Below are 23,495 nucleotides of genomic sequence, written 5' to 3' on the forward strand. Positions count from 1 at the left end.
TATTTCGACGCATTTAGGCTAATGGCAAGCATACTTGCTTGGTAATCCCTGGATTTCCGGTTCGATGCCCATACGCTGTCAGTTTTTGTAAAATTGGTCTGAACATAAACAAACCACCCCATGCATATATATTCCTCACTTTCTTTGAAAGTCGGATCAAAAATATGAACATTTGGATAGTTTTTTGTACATTTAGTTGTTCGCTATTATAGCAACTTCATATCACTGTAGTCATTAGGTCAATCTATTAGAAAAGTACTATAAAAAGTTATGAAGGGCTGTTTTTGGAAAAATGAACACACACCTTTTTTTAGCACTTTTTGAATAGGTTAACTTAATGACAACAGTGCACACCGCTATTTTAACCTCACACGAATCTAGATCGCTTTTATTTACGCGATCAGCGTAGTGTATTGGTTCGAATTTTCTTTTTATTCTAACTTAACTCGCAAATAAAATTTTCATTGAAAAATGAACGTGTTGACTTATATGTGGAACTTTTGCTATAGTCACGATCTAGCAATGAAAATTTCATAGAATTTGTTCTCTGCTTTTTTTGTGGCTAGTGTTTGAGATGTATTAAGCGTGCGTGGCTGAGTGGTTAGTGCATGGGACTCATAATCTCTAGGTCGTAGTAGGGCGCAGATCGAATCCCAGACCTTTACAATTTTTTTCTAATTCGAGGCTTATTTCTACCTTTTCTTATTGCACTTCACGAAACTGCTTTTTTGTCGTGCTCTCGCTAGTGTTTGCGAAGCGATGTTTCGCCTCTATAAAATTGCTCGTTTTTTACTTCCATACTGAAAGCTTAGCGCGCATAATTTACGCGTGGTGAATTAGCCCTCGCTACAAATCGTATCAAATTGAGTTGAGGCACGCTAATTTGCTTGGTTAATTCCATAGAATACTCCACTTTCACACTTGAAGTTTAATATTGTAAGCCAAAAACTCACAGTTGGTCAATGTTTCATTAACTAAAAACTATTCGAGAACAGTTGATGGGCACTCCGAACATTCTTGGCTTTGTCTTGATACGAGCTGGCTCGTTTTAGTTATATGAGAGCATTTGTATACCGACTTTCGAAGAAAACGGAATGTGTATGCTTGGTGTGGTTTTTACCTCCGATTGGTTTTTGCAAAATTCTGGGAGTTTGAAAATTTAGCCATGCTCTGTTCTAGCTTGTGCGCGCTTTGAAGATTTTATTCATAATGCTGAAAGCGTAACGCGAATTATTTATGCATGGTTAATTATCCCGACAACAAAATTGTTCCAAATTGAATTGAGGCTAGCTAGTCGGTCGGAATAATTATTGCACGACTCACATTTTCACACTTGGTCTTATATACTTCGAAACTTAGTAGTTTTGCAATTTTTTCTTTTACCAAAAACTATTCGAGGCCAGTTAAAGGGCAGCCCGAACATTCAGGGCTTTGCGCTGATATACGAGCAGTTTTGCTTCAAAGTGTCTCCACTCTCTAGCAAGATCCTATAAATTATTAGAACGAAGTTTAAATTTGTTTTTTGGCTTGTTCTCAACACATTTAACCCTGGATGATAACTGCTCTGCCAATGGGTAAAATCGGCGTTCCAGGTATCACTGATGAACATAATTTTCTTTCCACATCGGTTGATTCCAGGAGCGCTATGACACACTCAAGGTTTAAAAAGTGACGCAAAAAATTTTGCTACAACAATTTTGTGTGCTTTTCAGCTGGCTAAATTATTTTATATTGCTGCAGAAGAAAGATTCTAGTTATTACAAAAAGAATAAAAGAATTTTTCCAATTTCTCCACGTAAATAAACAGAAAAACAGAGTTTTTTTTATTTCTACAGCTGTATATGTCTGACAATTTAATCAGCATAATTTTGAAATGAAATAGTTATATTGAAATCAGAGTCGGAGGGGAAAAATCAACAGGGTTTTTGTATATTCTGCCCTAAAATGTAACTTATTCAATTATTTAAATATGATCAGCTATGTATTTGTACAGACAGTAAAAACGACCTGACAAGCTAATTTATTAGTAAACGTCGGAAATGAAATCTCACATAATTCAATCAAACAAAGTAGTGGTGAAACCATTGCACCTGTAGTGTGACAACCTTAACTGGAAGGAACGAAAATTTTTCGTTCAAAAAATAATATATTACAAATACCAGTGCGTGGTATTTGCTATTACAATGCACCATTCCAAAAGTATCATTTAAAATTGGCTATGTTTTCAGGCGAAGCAAAAGTTACTAGTGAAAAAACTCGGAAAGTTTCTGATTCTTATGTAATTGAAGCACCTGCAAAGCGAATCAAACTCGACGATTTATCGAGCGACAAATCTGATTGTCTCATTACAGCTACTCAATCTCAACTTTTTCCGAACAAAAACGAAGACTCCGATTATGACTCTTCAGATGATGTCAATATTACGTCCGACGACAAGGAGGAAGCCATTCGGCGACTTCTCGGCTACGACCCGAAAGAGATGCCAAAAGGAACTTGGGTTTGTACGCAGTCATCCAAAGCTAACAGGGAAGAATCGGGTTCTACAGGAGATAGAAAGGAGCTAATTTGTTCGAAATTAGAAGAAATGGCTGACAATTATGAGGCTACAGGGGATAAATGGAGGGTGTACGCCTATAGAAAGGTGAAATTTATTAATCATGCAAAACATTTCTTAAGATCACTGAGATGATTTTTATTCGCGAAAGAGAGATGCCCTCAATTTGAGAAGATTCGAGACGATATGTTGACAGTCGTTGTTTAAGAGTAACGAACGTAGTTATATAGGTCTTGCTGATTTTTTTAAATGAAATATTCCTAAAATGCTCTAATAACTACAGATTTGCATTCAAACATATTTATGAATGCACTTAGCTATATATGCACTTTTTGAGTTCAATTGAAAATCATCTGCTGTAAGTGACGTAAATAGCACTCTCCAAATACGAAAGTGGAAATGGCGCGAAAAAACGTGAATGATTTCTAGTTTCGAGAGTGGAATTTAAATTTTAGATTTCCAGCGGAATAAAAATTTTACCTGTTGATCCAGTTTTCTCAAGTTGGGTTAATGTTATCAAAAGAGAGCCAATCATAAATCGTTCTAGAAATTCAAAGAGCTTAAAGGGCATCAATTTTTTTCTTTGAAAATCGAACGAAAACTGAAACGAGATTTTTCAGCAAAGTCAGGGTGCTTTTATGTTTACTTGCGTTCAGTTCATTACTATCTTTCATCTTCGATTGGCTATGTTAAACTTTTTTAAATTTCTTGTAAGATCTGTTGTTAGATCGCGCCAGAAAAATTTTTGTGTGCATCTTGACTTGGTTTTAAAAATTGTTTGAGTTAGACAAGTGTTAGAGTGAGAAGGTTAGAAATGGAGGATGCAAAGTAGTACGAAATATGCTCCCTAGCCCTAACTAATGCTCTGCTGGTTAAAGCCTATTTCTATTTTTCAATCTGCTTGTTTAATTTAAAAAGTAGCAATTTTTCAGTAAAACAGTCGTTTGTTTAGGCTGTGAGTGCAGTTAGATCTCATAAGAAGCCCATTTGCAAATTTGAAGAAGTGAGTTCGATTCCCGGTGTTGGCAGAAAATTGGGCGATAAGATTTGGGAGATTGTTGAAAAGGGTTCGTTTAGCAAACTGGACAGCGTGAAAAACAGTGAAAAGATGCAGATTATGAACTTGTTCACGAATATCCACGGAGTGGGTTCCAAGACCGCGGAGGCATGGTATGCTATGGGACACAGAACATTGCAAGACATCAAGGACAAGGTATGAAGTGCAGTTTCTAGACTTAAAAACCCGCGTCTTTCACTCCTTGCTTTTATCTGCATAATATACTTGCTCACAATTTTAGAAGATAAAATATCATATCCTGACAAATTTTGATATGTTTTCACTCATTTTGCCCCTCAGTTTGCCCCTAATTGCTTATGAAATATTTGGAGTGAAATTAATGACGGTTAAAATTTACCATTTAAATCAAGTGAAACTTAATTTTGTGAGGGGTCGAAACGTGGCAAATTCAGCTGGCATACCTCCTAAGAGACAAATTTCACGTTGTGAAATTTTTTGTTCACGAAGAAAAAGGCGAACATGTGAGCTTGACAACTTTCATTGATACTGCTGTTTTCCTTGGCCCCGTGGTCGAGACTATTGACTTTACTTTTTTCTAAATTACTTTTTTTGGTTCACTTTTGCAAACAACTAGCATGGCTAATTGTATGTCACTCAGGATTGACACTCTCAGAAATTTCTTCGAATCTGGAGAAATTTCTTCTGGTTAAATTTGGATCGGATTTGGGTTGTAAAATAGCCCAAAATCTTCCGACGATAGATATTATTGTAAAAAAAGGAATTCGAAAAACAAAATCATTTTAGCATATCGATATAAAAAATGATGGTTAAATGCGTAAGTAGCCCAGAAGTCCCCGACCACAGCCATATTTGTAAAAGACAAAAATTTAAAATAAAAAGTTTTTTTGCTTTGTTTCGATGTGGATAAACCGTTTCAGCGAATAATAATTACCCTAGATCATAAGAACATTAGTGTTGTTTTTGAGTACTCTCAATTATCGTTTAATAATTAAGATTTTCTCAACATCACTCACAGTTGGTTCAGAGGTAAAGCGCAACTTATACGGTCTAAGGTTTCTTGTCCGGCTTGTTGTTTTTCGATGTGTGCAAATTGATTTATTTTTGAAAGCTAGCTTGATTTGTCCGACTACCCTTTGTTAAATTATTTTTTAACGGCGTTTTTCTGTTCAAAGCATAATTTTTTTTCAAAGCATCAAAAATATTTTTGGTTGAACAGTTTTAATTTGAAATGAAAGTCGTTCTGTTCTGTGTTATGTAAGTTTACCAACTCTGATTTTGTATAATTATATTTTATTTTTTGCTTAAATGGGTTCGGTTTACGCTATATTCCCTAATTATCTTATTTTGCGTTGTTCAAAGTGCAAGAAAAGATTGCTATGCTTTTGTTTGTGGGGAGTAAAACGAATAAAGTTTTCAAAGAATATCAAATTTTTTCTATGACATCAATTTGTTTTCGTGTCATTTGGCATCTAGTCAAGTATTGTCTGCTTAGTTGCCGCTCGGTAAATAAATGTGAATGCTTGTTTAAAGGTAGTGGCTGTGTTCCTTGATATGTTTTTCTCAAAAAGAAGCCATTTGAGACAAATTATGGAAATTTTTGTATTTTTTTTTCGAATTTCGAAAAACGTTCTTAGCCTCAGTTGCGTGCGTCTTTTTTTCTGTACGCTAATTTACAATGCTATCTTTGTGTTGCATCGCAATAAGTGCTGCAAAGCTCCGCTTTGCTTGTGTTTATTTCAAACAATCAAATTCGAGATCCATAGTTTGAATTAACAGAAAAAAAACTTATAACTTTTTTCCTCTTAACATTCAGATCGTTCTTACTGGACCGCAAACAGTTGGTATTGATCTATACGACGACCTAGTTCTTCGAATGCCACGCGAGGAAGCAGCTGAGATTGAGTCTTTCGTCAGAGGCAAAGTTCACAGTATCGATCCAAACTCAATTTGCGAAGTTTGTGGCTCCTTCAGACGAGGGAAACCGACCTGCGGTGACCTTGACCTCTTGATTACAACACCAGACGGAGTGTCCCATAGCAGGGAAGTGTTTCAGAGAAAAAACTAGAGATACTTCTGGAGTTACCAGAGCGGCAAAAATATATTTATATTCGCCGGATTTTTGTAGGATTTTTAGTTGCTAAGGGACGAGCAAAAACTTGAAGAAATGATTTTTCATCTCAGTCTATCTCGGTTTCGTTTTTAGAATCGTGCCATAAAAATCATCTATTAAGTTCAATGGAACAATATGAAGAAATGGACTATTCGCAATATTCTGTTAAATATGTATGTCATTTTAACAGAGTATGACACAGTCTATCTAACAGTTTTCTCTAGCCATTCAATTGATCGTGTTTCATGAATAGCTAGATAATGTGGTCGCTTTGCAAGTACCTTAGAATGTTGCGGTCAGAGTTTCATTGCAGAAAAGAAGTCGATCTTTTAAATACATTTTATGGTGGTTTATTTTTTATAGTGAAATGACAAGACTCAAAACAATGTTTTTGAACCTAATATTTATATTTTGATTGATGAAATATTAGTGTTTTGTAAGTGTCTCTGAGTGGTTCTCTGCTATTCTTCTAACAGGATAATGTCGCCTCTTCTTGAGGAGCTGCACTCGATCGGATTCCTCACACATGACCTGGTCTCTGTCTCCCCCGAGAAAACAGTCAACATGCACAAGTACATGGGAGTGTGTATACTACCTGCTGGAGAGAATGAGAGAGATAGGAGACATAGGCGAGCTCTTTCTCCTACTATCCTTAACTTAATGCTATTTGTACTTATATTTAAAACTCTTCTATCGTTCCCTCTTCTATCACCAGATAGAAAAATTGTAACAAATGGTTTTTACGAAGTTGCAAGAAATCTCAAGGCCATATGCATTTAGGATTTAGGGTAACCCGCATGCCAGTTTTCATTACAATTTGTAATAAATATTGAAAATAAGCAGGTTGCAAGCGGGGGGACGACCGTAGAACTGACAGGTTTGGACCCCCCCCCCCCCCCCCCCACCCGCAAGTACATAATAACTCATCCAGTGAGTTGTAGTCCTAATCTGAAGTTGAACTCATCGCAAAATCAAATTTACTCGGGCTTCTTCTCTGAAGTCTAAAAAACGAAGTGATTTTCTTTTGTGCAGGTCTAGATGGTTTTTTAGGTAGTCTTAAAATGCTCTAATAACTACAAAAGGGCATTCATTCATATTAATGCATTTATGATAGCACTAAGGTATATATGCAGTATTTGGGATCAATTAAAAGTTAAAAAAGCCCTCCAACGGAAGCGGAAATGGCGCGAAAAACTACGTAATCGACTTCTAGTTTCGATAGTGGATTTTAATTACTAGATTTCCCAGCGGAATAAAAAAATTACCCAATGATCCAGCTTTCTTCAATTGGGTTATTTTTTATCAATTAAGTGTCAATGAAAAATTTTTCTTGAAATTCAAAGAGCCTGAACCTGGTCTATTTTTTCTTTGAAATTTGAAAATTGTTCAAAAAATTATTAATCGATTTTTTTGGGTCTTGTTTTTTTTTCACACACTTCCAACCGTCTGTTGGCTACATTTTCCTGAGTTAGCTTGGTTTTGACTTTTAATGGGGGTTTTCATTTGTTGAAGCTATTGTTTGTTTGCCCTTTGGGAGGGGGACTATTATGGGAAAGAGCTCTTAGGCGGATAGACATAATATGTGTACCCTTCTCCGAGTACCCCTGTGCTGTTGTCTACTTCACTGGATCTGCGTACTTCAATAGGGTTAGTGGAAATCAGGGGCGGACGTCCCCCCCCCCCCCTTCAGGGATTTGACCCCCCTTGCTGACCCAAACGGTCCCCCCTTTGTACTATTTTGATATATCCATTTTTGGTGACGGACCCTAAAAATGTTCTAAAGGCGCCTTTGGCGCCAATATATATTAATTTTGAGGGGGGCACGCGTCAAAAAAACGCTATTTTTTGGTCAAATTTTCAAAAAGTGCCTATAAACGCCTTTTTGGCCTGTTTTTTCAAAATTTTTCCTGCGGCGCGCCAAAACAGGGACTTTTTAGTGCTTTGGGAGAGCTCGAAAAATATCAATTTGGTCGACCTAAAAAGGTGGACAAAACTTTGGAAAATTTTTTTGAAAATCCGCCCCCTTCCCCCCAGGGTGGAAATAGTCAATACTAGTTACAGTTATGAGTAATTTTGAGCTGTTGGGACACAATGGCAAAATTTAGTGCCGCAATTTCTGAAATTTGTTTACAAAATGAGTTTTCAATTATTTAGCTACTTATTTTTTCTTTTTTCTATAGGAAAAAGTGTTAAAGTTTGTTCATGCGTAACTTTATTTTTTGGCGTTTTTTTTCGTTTAATTTTTTTTTATAAGTTCATTTTATTTACTGCTACATAAAAGGCAAGTTGCGCGCTTCAATTAGAAAATGCGACTACTATGAGTTTTAGTTTCAATAAAGGATTTCAGATTTCTCAGCAAACTAGAGAATTAATTATTGATCGGTTTCTCTAACTGTTTCAGTTTTATTTACTCAAGCGAGCGTAGTGTAAGATAGTATAAAACTAACTTTTTTTCAACCAAAATCGAAATTAAAAGTGCTCATTTGTTTGAGTTTTTGCCACAATTACGATCCATAGCATTGGGAAGTTATTAATAGGTTTTCTCTATTTTATTTGGTAGCCCGTTTGTTAGCGGATCTTCCAGCCACAGTGGTAGAGGGAAGTTATGGGACTCCTAATCTTTAGACAGGAGGTTTAATGCGCACTTAGTAATAGTTTTATTTATTTTTGCTGCAGAGCATTGACAATTTATTAGCACCTGCTTTTTTGGTGGCTAGTATTTGCAAAATTTCAATGGATTGTTGTGCAGATGCGATGAAGCCAGACTTCTAAACCAGAGGTCGGAGGATCGAATCTGACAGATAGTAGAAGTTTTATTATTCAGGATTTTTTCTCATCCTTTCTTATTTTATTATTTAGAGCTTTTTTGCCGTTTTCTTGCTTAGTGCAATTTTTGCTCTGTGTGGAAAGTGTTGTTGAAGAAAAATACTCCTGATATTCAAAATTTTGAAATTAGTACGGACATTAAAAATTTGAAAAAAAAAAAAAATTTCAAAAGTTTGATTTACTTCTTTTGATGTCATTGACACTTTTTTAACTGTTTATTGACATGGTTTTGTTTCATACATATGCAGAAAAGACCATTGGTATTTATTTGGTTTGAGTCCTATTTTTGGATTTTTTGATAAAAAGGTGTTGAAAAGGGTTTGAGCTTGACTATAATAGAGACAAGTTGTGACTGAAATTTTTGACAAAATTTATTTACATCATTCAAAAGATATTGTTGTCTTGAGCTTAGATTTGAAAAGATATTTTACCTGTGATCTTTTTTCGTTAAGTTATGGGGGTATAAAGATCGCCATTTTGGCCAATTTGAGACAATTAACGCGCGATATATTTCGCGCTATTAACGCGTAAGCGGAGAGTTAATCCGTCTTAGAAATCATTCCAAACTGGTTGAAGGAAGCTTTATTCGCCAAAATTGATGTGTTACATAGAGCGAAATTTATCCTTTTGTTGTTTTTTTCTGGCATGTGGGGTGATTATTTTCACAAAAAAATCTCAAATTTAGAAAAAAAAATCATATTAATTTCGTTTAATTTTTTAATGTTATTACTGCTCCATAATTTTTGAAAGGCAAACGGACCATTCAAAACTTTGCCTTGATACAAGCAGTCTTATTATTATATACGCATGTGTAACATTCGCCCAGACATTACTTAGTGACGGAGCGTAGGAAAAGTCCCTATTGACGTCTGGCTGTTGTCAGTTACCTTAATCCCACTCGTTTTTAACCGTCTTGACCTAGCCAGTTGTACTTCTGGTCTGTTTACGGGCTAACTTTCAATTACCACTTTTAGGCCATCAGCTAAACTACTTTTGATCAGCTTTCGTTTACATGCAACAATAACCTCATACATGGGTCTCGGATCGCCAGACTACGTGATTACTACTAAAACGCGGCTAGCAAACCACAGTTATATATGTTTTTACTGACAGTTATGTACTAGATTCATGATAGATGGATTGACTCTTTGTTCGACTTTAAGTGCTCGTGCTCTGAAATACTAAGTTAATATCGCATTAAATTAAATGCGTTCAGGGCATTACAGCAGCTAAAATATCGTTTATGTTTGTCAAAAGTCTCTGGGCACCGGGCCTCAAATTCCGACCTTTTCTAGAGATAACGTTTTTATCTCCCAATTTCTGTGCTCGGGAGCGTTTGCATCCGTCCCGAACGTCCCACTAGACCTTCCTTACCCATTGTTTCTTCCTGATAAGCACCTTATCGTATCCTCGTGTTACTATAAGAGGTTTCATTCTTCTATTTTTCTCTCTTTTTTGGAATTTTTTCTGCCTTGCAATTGGCTGTTCTGTTTTACTGTATATTTCGCGTCAAAAGGGCCGTTTTTGGTTTTTATCAGAAATGTTCCAGTCCAAATCGAAATTTTGAAAATTCAAAATTCTGGAACATTCTGAGCCTCCTTTTCACTGAAATTTGATAATAACGCCTTCAATGCTGTTTTCGGCGTGCGTCGGAAGAATTGACTGTGCCATCCGGGGGAATGGCACAATGTTATATAGTTGCATCTATAGTCCTGTGCAATTACATTGGTGCAGATTTTTTAATATTTTTTGTTCATTTTCTCTCTACAATTTAATTTCTAATTGGCAATTAGATTGCGTTCAATTTCGAAACGAGATAAATGCGTTAAATTAAAACGACTGCATTAATTTTTTGTTTGTGCTGCCAGTGGTGGATGCAGAATTTTTTCGGGGAAGGGCGGATTTTCAATAAAACTTCCCAAATTTTGTCGACCTTTTTTTCAGGTGCCAAATAGATTTTCTTAGCTCTCTCAAAGCGCTATAAAGACTCCATTTCGACCAAATTTTCTGGGTCGCAGGTAATTTTTTGAAAAAAAACAGTCCCGAAAAGAATTTTTTAGCAGTTTTTGAAAATTTTTGACCCCTTCAATCCGCTACTTAGTGCTGAAGTCAGGACTGATGGCGCTGTTTTGTTTCTATTTCTGCAAAGAGAACTATAGGGGTCAGTTTATCAATCACGTGTGCGACTAGTTAATGTAGAAATCTAATTGGACTTGTGTTGGCTTGCGTAAGGAATGTGAATTTTGCCTCTGAGTAAAATTTTTTTTTGGTATTTCTTTTATTTACAATTTTTTACCGACCATTGACTTTGTTTCCAGGTGTGTTTTAGTTTTCGGACAGGACTCAGTGATATATCATTCGAAAGGGTTGAGTAATATTGTATATTAAAGCCCTTTCAGTCGTGATTCGAAACACATTAAAAATTCCCAAAAGTTTCTAGTGTCGAGAAAAACCGGTTGGAAATTTTTTTGATTTTGCGTCTTATTGCGAGCGAGATGTCTTAGTTTAATTGCTTGAAAGCTTTTAATGGCTTAATTTAGAATGTAAAATTTAGTTTTACTCGAGTAACGTTAGTTTACATTGAGTTTCTTAGCGCCTTTTTGGAATCAAAATCTCACTAACTCAAAAAACTGCAAACAATTTTGAAAAAATTTTAGACATTTTTCATTTTGTTTTGTTTTTCTAGTAATTTTTCTACAAAATTGTTTTTCAATTTACTGATTTTACTATGAGTATAAGTGTCGAATATTCCTTTGATCACACCACGCCGAAAAAAACGACAATAAATTGAAAAAAAAACGTTCTTAAATTTTTTTATGATTGTGGTCGGAACATTCTCTGCTACTTGCACAGTAACCGGCTATCCTTGTTTTATTTGAAAATTTTATAATTAGTCTTGGCAATTTTTAGATCAGGTTTTAATAAACTTAACAAATTAGATAGAAGCAAATTTTTTTCATATTTCCAATTACACGTATTTCACCTCTTCAACCAGTTTTAATCAAGTTTTTCCAGCCTAACTATATACAAAGGTAGGATTTGATCCTTTTTTGTCACCTCAACCAAAGTTGGATTATCAACATCGTCCACATACGAATCGATAAGTGTTGACTCAATTTCGTCCGTTTTTTGACATCGTGATTGCTCAAATTTAACTGTTTTGCCCGCGCATACCAAAACAACGACAATCGCGTAGAAATTGTAGTCAATAGAATTGTTGGTGCTGCTTTCTGGAGGCACCAATTTTGTAGTCAATTGGGCGCCCTTTTTGATGCACTCGGCTACAGCTTCATGATAGCTGCTTTCATTGTGTTTCAAAACTGGCACTTCCTTCAGGAGAATAGTTTCGTTCAGATTTTTGAGCTGTCGTGTTTCTAAAATTTTGTCTCGACACTTCTGGTAGTTTTCTTTCAACTCGTCATCTTGAAATTTAAAGTACGACCTGAAGTGACCTTCGATTTTGTCAAAGGCTTCTTTTAGTACTTCATACTCTTTGCCACTGTGCATTTCCCGGAATTTTGTGTTTTTCAAAGGCAAAGGGTAACTTCTGAGGAATTTTTCTTCTGTCTCTTCCTGAGAAATGTTTCGAGTGTCCATGCTAGGATTTAAATTAGTTTTCATCGCCTTTTCATCGTCAATGACTTGCGCGATGTCAAAGCCCTGGGAGACTTTAGGCCTCCTCAAAACGCGTCGACTTTTACCGCTTTTCAAGTTCCTCTGCTGAAAGGTTTTGAAGTCGATTTCATGGGCTTTGTCGTCTATTGGGATGGTAATTTTCCCTTCAGGAATTTTCAAAAACTGGTGTTCAATTATCTTAGATGAAATATGGGCTGATCTGTTTTTATGCCCGATCTTCCCATACTGTACCCATCTACGCCTAGATTCATATCCATGTATTTCTAGAAGTTTTGGAACCGCTGCGGGAATCCGTGGATCGTCAATTTTGACGATGTCCTCCCAGTACCATTCCCAAGGAGAGTTTGGATAGTTCAATCTACACAAAAATATGCTATCACGAGAATTACTAGAACCCGTGTATGTGCATCGAAAACATCCGAGGTGGAAACTGACGGTCACATTTTTTGAATTGTCGGGGGTTGTGGTGTCTGAATGTGTAAGCAATTGTTCGGAACTTATAGTTACTTCATCTATTTGAGGATTTCGAAAATACCGGTCAAGTAACTGGCATGTTTGGCTAGGAACTTTCAGCCAGTTTGAACTTCCATTGTTTTGTACTAGCCATAGAAAGTCAAGGTCTGCGTAAGCATACATAGCACAGGACTGATTTTTGCTCGGCTTTTCGAGATGATATAGACAATTTCCTTCATGGTCGACATCTAGAGCTTGGTTTTGTTTTAGAGGTTTTAATTGGTTTGTTGAATTTTGAGGAATTCTCAAGTACTCTTCAGTGCTAGGCTTGGCCCAGTGGGGTCTTCTCTTGTTAACTTGAGCGTCTCCGTTTGATTTCACTTGAAATATTAATTCGTCGCCAAAACATTTAAACATGTGAATTGTTACAGTACTTGCGCGATTCAGATTCCGGATTGTGAACTCAACTGTATAGCTGTCGTTTTCTTCCAGCGATCGGAATGTTTTGTCTAGTTCTTCAGAATCGATCCCACTGCCTCGGAAGTTTCGGAAAATCCTCCAAGGATTTGCGTCGTATCTGTATCTGTAAAAGATGTTCCATTGCAAATTGCGAGCTTCGATTCGTCTCAGTTTTGCTTGTTTGAAGGTTTTGTCGTGGTGGTAAATTTTAGCTTTCATTTTATTAAAATCGTAAATAACTTTGAATTGCGTTCCATCGAGAATCCCATAGTCGATTTCAGGCATCGTGTATTTGGCTTCCAAAGCTTCATTTTCGTGTTTTTCGAAGAATAGCCAGGGCGAAGTTGGACCTTCATTCTTATACTGCCACGCAAATAGATGTCTGCTTTCGGAGGGATGAATATCTAGGCATGTTTTCTTCTCGTTCGAGCAACGACCTTTTGACAAAACATTTGGGCATATGTAGATCGTTTTCTTGTAGTTCTCGCTTGGTTTTGGTAACCCCGCCGAACTCTTGTCGACCCTCTGGATAAAAGCCTGGGGTGTTACTGTGTATCCTGGAGTTGGGTCCTTTTTTCGTTTCAGCAACTTGAGATATAAGTCAAATGCGTTCATTGATTCCGTGTGAAATCCGGCGTTTTCTAGTTTTTGTTTTTCTTTGTCATCAGCTAATGTATGCGCGAAAGAACACTTTTTGTTTTTGCAACCTAAAGATCCGAAGCTGGCGCAGATATGCAAGTTTTGGCAATTTTTGGAGCACTGCGCAGATGTGTTGTAATACTTGCATGTGTCAGGTATATAGGATTTAGGCCACCATTTGTGTGGAAAAATTACGTCAGATACGAGCTTGATATTGTTCGGGTTGTTCTCGGAAATCCCGAAAGATCTCAGAATCGTGAAATCTTTTGACAGAAATTGATGAGACAATTGACATGGTTGGCCGTCTAGAGAACTTAAATGCTTTTTTTCATCTCTGATAAATTGTTCACAGATGTGCAACGCTTGACAATCTTTATCTGTTAGATGATCGGGTTCTTGTCGTTGGTACTGATCGCAGATGTGCAAACCTGAACTGTCAGTTGAGTCCTCATGAAATTCCAAGGTGGAACGTAAAGACATTGTTTTTTTTTGTTAGAAAGTATCACAAAGTGTAAAACGAGAAACATAAAAACTATAAATAGTATAAATTTATTGTCTAATTTGCCGGTTTAAGCGTCTCAATCTGAATGAGGTCTGAGTGGTTTTGTCGTATATTATTTATTTCAAGTTTTTTCAGGTGTTTAGTTTTTCTTTGTTGGTTGATTTTTAATTGGTCGTTACGCATTCATTCTATTTCTGAGAAACGAACAGCCTTCTTCTACTATGATTCATAGTAGTTTGTTTTCATCAGTAACATTTTTTGCAAGATAAAATCGAACACCTAGTTATACAACCCCGTCTCGAGCAAAAAAAAATGTTTCTTTTTTTAGTTCATTTCATTGCCTTTGTTTAAAGTAAAACAGACTCCAATTTTCAGATATCCCAGCGTTCCTATTCATCTAAAATTTTTGACTGTTTTTTTTACCTCGAAGTTCATAGTTAAGTTTTTTTTCGAGAATAGTCTTTTTTTTCCTGTTTCAATGACTTTTTTTTCTGTTTCAATGACTTTTTTGGTATTCAATGACTCTTTTTCAACTGTCTGATTGTTTTTTGATTTTTCACTCAATTACAATTACCAAAAATAAACATTGGAGTGGGTCGAGTGATATATCATATTAAAGCAACTTCAGTCGTGAGTGTCGAGAAAAACCGGTTTGAAATTTTCAAGTTTAAGTCTGAATTCAAGCGAGACGAGTGGTCGAGTAATATTTTTTGTATTTCACCTTAATTTCACTGGTTTTCTTGGCAATAAAAGTTTTTTTAATTTAAAATTTTCCAGTAAAAAAGTAGAATTTTGTTTTTGAGATTTGTTTGCTTGTTTATTTTATATCCATAGATTTCGATTATGTTCAAATATCTGATTTTCCGAGCGTTTTTATAGTTCTCTCATATCACTAAAAAACTACACTAATTTTTCCGAGCGTTTTCATAGTTCTCTCATATCATTAAAAAACTAATAATTAATGTGAAAAAAGAAGTGAAAAAGAAAGCTTTTTTTGAAGTTTTCTATGAAAACGGTCGAAACCTTCAGTGCTGTTTGCGCAACAATTGGCTATCCTTGTCGTATTTGGAACCATTGCACTCAATTAAGAAACTAAATTTATCTTGTAGTTTGGTTTTTGTAATCAGGCGTCGGATCACAAATGACCAAGCAGCTAGTTGGATAATACAACAGAAGTACTTTACGCATTTTTAGTTCAAAACTTTCTGTTATCGAATTTTTCTCGGAATGAATAGATAATTTGGTTGCCTTGTTTGTCACCAATTTAGTAATCAAAAAATAAATTCATTTTTATAGGATTTCAGCAATGAATTCTTTTAAAAAATGGCAACCTTTTTATGCAGAATTAGGCCCAAAAAAAGTTCAACACTTTCCATAAAAAAGCAATGTACCAAAACTTACGCGCCTCGTGATGATAAATTAAAAAGATCTTTTTTTGAAGAAATAACTTTGAAGATAATTCTTTATCAATAAGTGTCTAAATGAGCAACAATGCTGAAAAATGATCAAGGATACAAAAAATTCTGCCAACGAGGTTTTCCTCTTTCGGAACTTTTTTGGAGACTTAATTATCGAAAGTTATGTTTGGACTAGTCCATAGAGCTACATATTTACTACATCATTTTGTATGATTAGTATTGAAATAAAGCAACTGGATCAGAAGAGACTAGTTCAACAGGAAAGCAAAAAGAATTAAATACCAAAAACTACTATCGTTTAGGTTTCGAATTTAGGTTTCTAAAAATTGAAAATTATTGCCAATTCCTCTTAATATACCGTCGGGGCAATAAAAGACGGATTGAATAATTTTTTGGAACTCCTCAATTTTCTCCAATGAAATTTTTGAGTTTAGAACGGTTCCATTCAATCTATAGAAGCTTTTGATGCCCCCATTATACAAAAAGTACAGTCCAGAAAAAGCAGGAAATTTTAAACCAATACTGGCCAATTACTAAAGCAATTTCCAAAGCCTTCATAAAATGTATGCAAACAAAAAAAGATTTAATTCGATCGGATAATTGTCTAAGAAAACATTTAGATCATCAAGAATCATATTCCATAACGGGGCAACATTATTCTGTACTGAGCACTGAATATAAATATCATTTTAAAATATGCTTAAATTTTCAAAAATTTCTACCCACGAGGTTTTTCTCTTTCGGAACGATTTTGCAAACATAATTTCTGATAGTTATTTCTGGAATAGCCTATAGAACTTCATAGTTTTAATATTTAAATATCCCTATGGAAGTTATTCAAATCAAGCAACTGGATCACGTAAGAATACTTTAGCTGGAAAACAAAAATAACTAAATATCAAAAATTATAATCCTTTCATTTTCGAATCAAGATATAATACATCAATAAAATGCAAAAAAGCTAACAATTATCTTTTATCGAAAAACGAAAATTACTTCTAATATACCGGCTGTGGCTTTTAAATATCGATCGCTTAGCTTTTTGAACCCTTTATTTTTTCTCTCCAATGAAATTGTTGAGTATAAAATGGTTGTACTCAATCTATAGAAGCTTTTGATGCCCCCATTATACAAAAAATTTAACCCAGAAAAACCAGGAAGTTATTGACGATTACTGACCGATAACTGGAACAATTTCGAAAGCCTTACAAAATTCTGTACAGACAAAAGATCGATTGTATTCGAACGGATAATCGTCGTAGGAAACCGTGTTTGGTTATCAAGCACATTTTGTGATTATAGGTGCAACCGTATTCTGTACTGAGTAATTTCAAAACTATATTGGCGAGAGTATAAGTTTTGCTGCCTCCCTTTTTTCAAAAGCACTTGATTTCATCAATATCAAAGTATAAATATTCCAATTGCTTACTAAGGTTTTCAAATTCCTTCGATTAAAAAACAACTACAAATCATTGTTAATGCTACCCTATCAGATTGGATGAATCTTTGTTTCAATAGTTCCGCAGGAACAATCTTTCGACCAGAAAATTGTTGGCTACGGTGGTTATAAAATGATTTTGATCAAAAACGGTGAATCTGGTTACAGCTTGAACATCGGTATAATTTGTCATCGACTCACTTCAAAAATGGTTCACTTAAAATTAATTTTGAAAATTAAGAGTTGAACAAAATCAGTTAGCATGCAAAACTCAAGGTTATCAAAAAATATAGGCCAGAAAAACCAGGAAGTTATAGACGATTACTGGCAAATAACTGGCGCAATTTCGAAAGCCTTCAAAAAATCTATACAAACAAAAGAACAATTGTATTCGAACGGATAACCGTTTAAGCAAACAGTGTTTGTTATCAATTTTTTTTTCGGTTATAGGTGCAACCTTATTCTGTACTAAGTATCTTCAAAATTCTATTAGCGAGAACATAAATGTTTCTGCCTTACTCCTTCCAAAAGCGCTCGATTCCACCAATATCAAAATAAAAATGTTTCCATTTATCACATAGGTTTTCAAATTAATTGACCAAACATGATTGAAATTTCTTTGAATAAAAACAACTTGAAATCAATTTTAAATTTACCCAATCAAATTGGATGATTATTTGTTAAAAGGGGGGTTCCGCAGGAACAATCTTTCGACCAAAAAGTTGTTGGTTAAGCTGATCATGAATGATTTCATTTCAAAACGGAGAATCTGGATACAACTTGAACACCGGTATGATTTTTATGGCCTCATTTTAAAAGTTGTTCACTTGAATTGATTTTTAAAAATCAAGAATTAAATCATATCATTAAACAGGCAAAAGATCAAAATTTTTCCTTTTGTTAAAAAAAATTCAATTTCCAGTTGTCCTGAAATTTCCAATGTTTCGTCAGTTTTTTTGTCTGACCGAAGTAAAACCTAATCGGTCATCCCGAATCTTGAGAAAATTTTTTCAATGTGTTTCACTTGACATATCTTGATTTCATTTTCTGAATAATCAATTTTCATTCCTAAGAACCATTTAAGAGCACTTATCTTGCTTGTCTGAATTTTTTTTCAGATATATTTTTTTCAAACCAGCTTCTGAAGTCTTTGCTTGCTCCAAAAGCCACTATATCAACTACCCACAGTTTAATTAAACCTCCTTTACCCTCAGTGTTCTTAACAAATGAAACTTAAGGTTTTCCTTCTTCATCAAACTGTTCGAATCTTTCAGGTTGCTTCATGAAGTTATCATCATCTAGTTTTGCCTTCAAATGGTTAAAGCCTATAGCAACAAATCTAGCTTTAAGCCTAGAATCTTTGCCATCTTATCTTCATGCCTTCAACATGTTGTTCTACAAGATTCAAGTAGAAAAGTTTCAAATTGTTTTGAAGCCCTTCCAAATTAATTGAAATTACCAGCTTTCCACTAACTCCTTTGGTCAATTGTTTAAAGTTATACTGATTCTTCACCGCTCGAATTAATTGGTCTATCATTGTTTCATTGCTGTTTTTTTTTCAACGATGTAATTTAGAAGATTAGTTTTTGCAGTCTGGGTTTTGAAAAATCTAAACCCCTTCCGTAAAAGATCCCAAGCTTTGCTACCATTGCCTTTGTATGGTCTTAACAAGAAAAACGATTTCTTATCTAGAGCTCGAACTAGTTCGTACCAGATGCGCAACTACTGTTTTTCCTCGAAAATGTCTTTTCCTTCATCTGTTGCAGCTTATTTTTGATCTATGCTTGCTTTCGGTCGTTAAGCTTGGCATAAAAAAATTCAAGTTAAAATTTGCTGCCTCGAACTGCTCTTCAGAGTAGATAAAAAACTCCTCTTTTCTCGAAAATACAATTCTATCAGTTTTAGACATTTTTTTTCTAATGTAAATACTTATTTCCTACTGAAGTCCTACACAAGATTAAGTTCTTATGAAATATCAATAATGTCAAATTGTTACATGTATTTTATCAGTTTGTCAGTTTGTTTGTTTTTTCACTGTCAATTTCCGCGTTGTGCTTTTTTCTGCGCTGTGCTCACTTAGTGCCCCTTCGTGCTGCTTTTGACTCTTATTCTTCCAACTCTTAGTGGTTGTTGATTCCGCTCAAAGCCTAATTCTTCGCTTCTAGACGTGTTGCCTGCTTCTTTTAGTCCAATTTTTTGTGAATGATGATTCCCTTCAAAGCCTTGTCTTTGTTTCTAGTTGTGTTGCCCTGCTTCTGTCTTCTCTCAGTTCTCTATCTGATCAGTAGTCTTTGTCAAATTGTGTTTTTGCAACTCCATTGCAAATCTCAGTTTGTTCGTTTGAATAAACAGTCAATTTTGACTTCTGACTGGTATTTGGGCATCTGGTCCCATAACCTATCTAGGTTAATGCAGCGACAAACGGTTGACTACTAAGGAGTGAGTTAAAGGATTTGAGCAATAATTCCAATAGTAATTCAGCAATCAAATATATACGGTAAATCATCCGCACAAAGTTACTCGAACCAGTGACTAAAGGTCGTGTTTCACCAGCTAGCTTTAACAAAACTCGGGAAGTGATATTTCAGTTTGAGCAGAATAAGAAAGATCAATTCCAGTTCACCTAGAGAAGGTTAGCTATTACTGTTATTGTTTATTGAAATTCCTAATTTAATGTTTTGTGATTAAATTGTTTTTGGTGGTGAAAACCGAATCGGATGGTTTATTTATGAGCAAGTTTTTCCAGCTTTTGTAAAAAAAAAACAAGAGCTCTCTCTGTCTTTCCCTCTACTACAATCTGCTGACTACTAGACTTGCTCTTTTGCCGCTAATCCCAGAACTTTTCCTGATGCGAACGGGTAAAACGAATCAAACTCCATGCAGCAACTGAAATTGATATAATTATGATATTTAGGTCCCTAATTACAACCTGTTTGGCCATGTTGCTTTTCGGCAGTGAAATGGTATACTTTTTTCATCGAATTGCATGAGCAGAATAGCCAAGCGTTGTAAGGAGCGGTGTTGAGGTTGAACTATTTTGGATCCCACTCATGTCAGACTTTTCGTTAACTTAGTTCAAGTGTTGGATTTGTTCTATGGTAATTTTATTTGTTATTGAAAGTAATTTTTGGAAAGCAGATAAATTTTGCGAAAACCATGTTTTTATCATTGAAAATCGAGTTAGATAATTTAATAATTGGTTGGTAATTGCAATCTATTTTTTCAATTTTTTCACCTGTCCATCTTTTACATAATCCAGGCTCTTTTCGATTAAATCCCCCAAATTTTGATAAATCGAAATTATTTTTTTAAATCACAAAACTAGATTGATGCTGTCAAGTAAGGCAGCATAGGGATAGCTTTCTGTAATAAAGCTCGAAACTTCTTGTTTTATAAATCTAAAAAATGGATAGATTTTTGACTTTTATATAAATAAAGAATCATAATAACCGAGTCTGAATGGTTAAAACTGAATCCAGAAAAATTAAGTCTGGATTTGCATTATAAACTAAAATATTTCTTACAAAGTTTGACTGATTTTCCTTAAAATAGCAGGGCTGGTATCCTGAGCGTTAAATAAGATAGAAACTGGCCATTATTTTGAACTTAACGGCAATCAAAAATGCATTAAGCATCCTTTGATGAAATTCATGCTCAGATAATTGGCGAAAAGTGCAGAAAAAAGTCAGTTTGAGGCTCAATTAAGTAAAAATGGTTCGTTTTTACCAGTCCCAATATAATATAGTGCATTTCCTTGTAACAGTGTCCCAATTATATAAAATTATATTTCATTTTTTCTTATGTTAAGGAATTGAACTGTATCAAAGTTTCGTCGTTTGGTTAGGGGCAGTACAACAGTGCCGAAAAATTGAACAAATTTCAACCTAAGTGCGGCAATCAAAAATGAAACGGCGATCGCTTATAATCTTAAGTGACATTTGCAACTTGTTTTGTTGTTTAGTTTGCAGTTTTAGACATTTTTGCCGTCAAAATCGGAGTGATTTTGTTTGTTAATTAGCGTCAGTAATTTCCCGCTCAGAAAATTATTCTGATTTTTTAGCACCTTTTTCGGCACTGTTGTAATTCGGCACTGTTGAACGCCGCCTCCGTTTGTTAGTTTCCTAAGAAAATATAATTTTTTGTGAACTGGTTCAAGCAATGGAATTAAGCTGAAACATTGGAAATAGCTTTTGCTGGACAACTTTGCTTTGAAGGCTTCTAGTTTTGCGAATTGTGTATCAATACAATTTAACTTGAAATTAATTTTATCATTTGAGGAGCTGGGTTGATGTGAATTCATTAGGCGGCTAAACTGCTTTTTGGGAAATCTAAGCTGTTTCCGCATCAAGGACGCTCCTTTTGTTTTTTCAATTTCTTTGATGGTTCCGACAAATTTTCAACATGATTAAAGGCTTGTCTCTGGAATCCAGGAACATATAGACACAAAATTGTGCGCCTATCCAGTTCACAGTTTGGCCTCGCAATGTTAAGTTTTTCCTAATCGGTTTACGCTAAAAAATGTAATATTTTCCGGTTCCGATGCTTGGTTTTGCTTGAAGCAACTTATTTTTTGAAATAACTTGGATCAACCGTACAATCCCCTCAATCAATTTAGAGGGGTGGCGTGTTGGTGGAGAGAAAAATATGGATGTTTCAATCTAAACTGGAGTATAGCCTAGAGTTGTTCAAAAACAGTCGTATTACCAAAGAAAACTGATTTAGAACATTGATTAGTGTAATTAACAGCATAGAAATGCAATCCAGCAAGAATGTAAAAATTAATTTTTATGCGTGCGTTTGGCTGAAATGCAAACTTTATACAGAATTGTTATTCAGATTTAAGACATGCATGAGGAGGGCATTCTACAGTTGATCACTTAGGGTGGTTGTACGGTTCATCTAATAACTTCAAAGTGTTCAAAGTTCTAGCAATTGAAGGGCTTCATTAGAGAATCTTAAAAATAGCCCGAACCCATTCACACTACTTTCTCTTAAAAACTTTATATTCTCGATTCACTTAATTGACTGAAATACTACGCGCGATATGCTTGCTTGTGTATGTTTGGCAAAGCGAAATGTAATTCCTTGGTAAACTTGCCTTGTAAAACTTTGTATGGATTCCCGCTATATTGAAAAACTAGACGCTTTTCAAAGCTCTATCGCTTGATGAGATTGCCTAGAGCAATGTGGTTTTTTTGCAAAGCTTCGCGCTATCAATCAGTATCAAAAAACTGAAAGTCTTTCCAAGTTTCGTTGCTGGAATAGCTTCCAAAAAAGCTCAGTTTTTGCGAACCGATTCAAACTTTGAACGCAAATTAAAATAAATGCTTTAATTTGTAATTACTTACGGCTCAACTTTCTTGAAATTCTTTATCCACTCTCTTTTAGATGGTGATTGATAGAAGAAGTTTGACGAATGATTTTCAAAAACACTTCAAAATGTTTCGGATCTTTTTGGTTCCAAACTATCTCAGCTGTAATGTATGATAATTGAATCATCGCTGGTTCAAATCTCAAAATTGAAAAAAAGCTGTTAAGGTTTTTCTAATTTTTACCGCGTTTGTTTAAGTCACTTCGGCTACTGGCACAAAGAAGAGGCATGTCGCTAAATGAACACCATCTGAAGAGGAATGTGGTTAGGAGGAAGGGCGAGAAAAAGACAGCCGGCGAAATAATTCCAGTCAGTTCCGAACAGGAGTTGTTCCAGGTGATGGGGGTGCCCTTTCGACCTCCGGAGGAACGCGACTGGTGAAAAAAAGTTTAACTATGACTATACGACAGACTGCTTGCAAGTGTGTTGACTGAGTTCCCAGGATGAAACAGGATGAAAATTGGGTTGCTTTATCCGCAAACAGTGCAAAATGCTCTTGACAAAATTGCTCGCTTTCGAGGAAGAATTTTTTGACGAATACACCTGATTTAGGGACCAACTACCATACTATCAAGAACTGAACAAAACATATCAATTGAACTCAGAGGCGGCTTTGGGATGGGGGTTAGAAAGGGAGAAGGAGGTTTGAACTGTGCAACCAATCTGCAGTTTTACAATGAGATCAGACAATAAATGAAAAGCTGATCCAGCTTATTAATTGCATCTTCTGACAATCGAATATGTTCATGTTTATGAAGTTATCGGTTTCTCTTAAAAAGTGGATATGTCAACCACTTATATTACTGTTTCAAATATGTGCATCGGACTCCTACGATCAGATTTCATCGTGAAATTAGAGGGTTCTCACAGATTTCACCGTGAAAGTGAAGGTTCTCAATTGAAAGTAGAGGGTTCTCACATACATTTTAAAACATTTTATCATTGAGCTAAAAGTATGTTTCGTCAAATGTCTCCCCATCTATAAATTTTCAAAGCCGCCGTTGTTCTGATTCATTTCGAGATTAATCTTTAAACCTTGTAAAAAAAATT

At 35.2% G+C, this 23,495-nt stretch overlaps 1 protein-coding gene across 1 annotated transcript; it reads left to right on the forward strand.

The window, feature by feature from the left end:
- Positions 1 to 2,545: 2,545 nt before the first annotated feature.
- On the forward strand, positions 2,546 to 23,495 carry LOC134846808 (DNA polymerase lambda-like; the record flags this gene model as incomplete). The annotated part of the gene is made up of 6 exons (XM_063864201.1): positions 2,546 to 2,641; positions 3,507 to 3,767; positions 5,407 to 5,650; positions 6,155 to 6,332; positions 7,269 to 7,350; positions 22,644 to 23,495. Coding segments are annotated over 6 exons (1,044 nt in total), but the record flags the coding sequence as incomplete, so codon positions are not given.

Source organism: Symsagittifera roscoffensis, chromosome 5 (assembly GCF_963678635.1).
Source record: "Symsagittifera roscoffensis chromosome 5, txSymRosc1.1, whole genome shotgun sequence".
Classification (NCBI taxonomy): Eukaryota; Metazoa; Xenacoelomorpha; order Acoela; family Convolutidae; genus Symsagittifera; species Symsagittifera roscoffensis.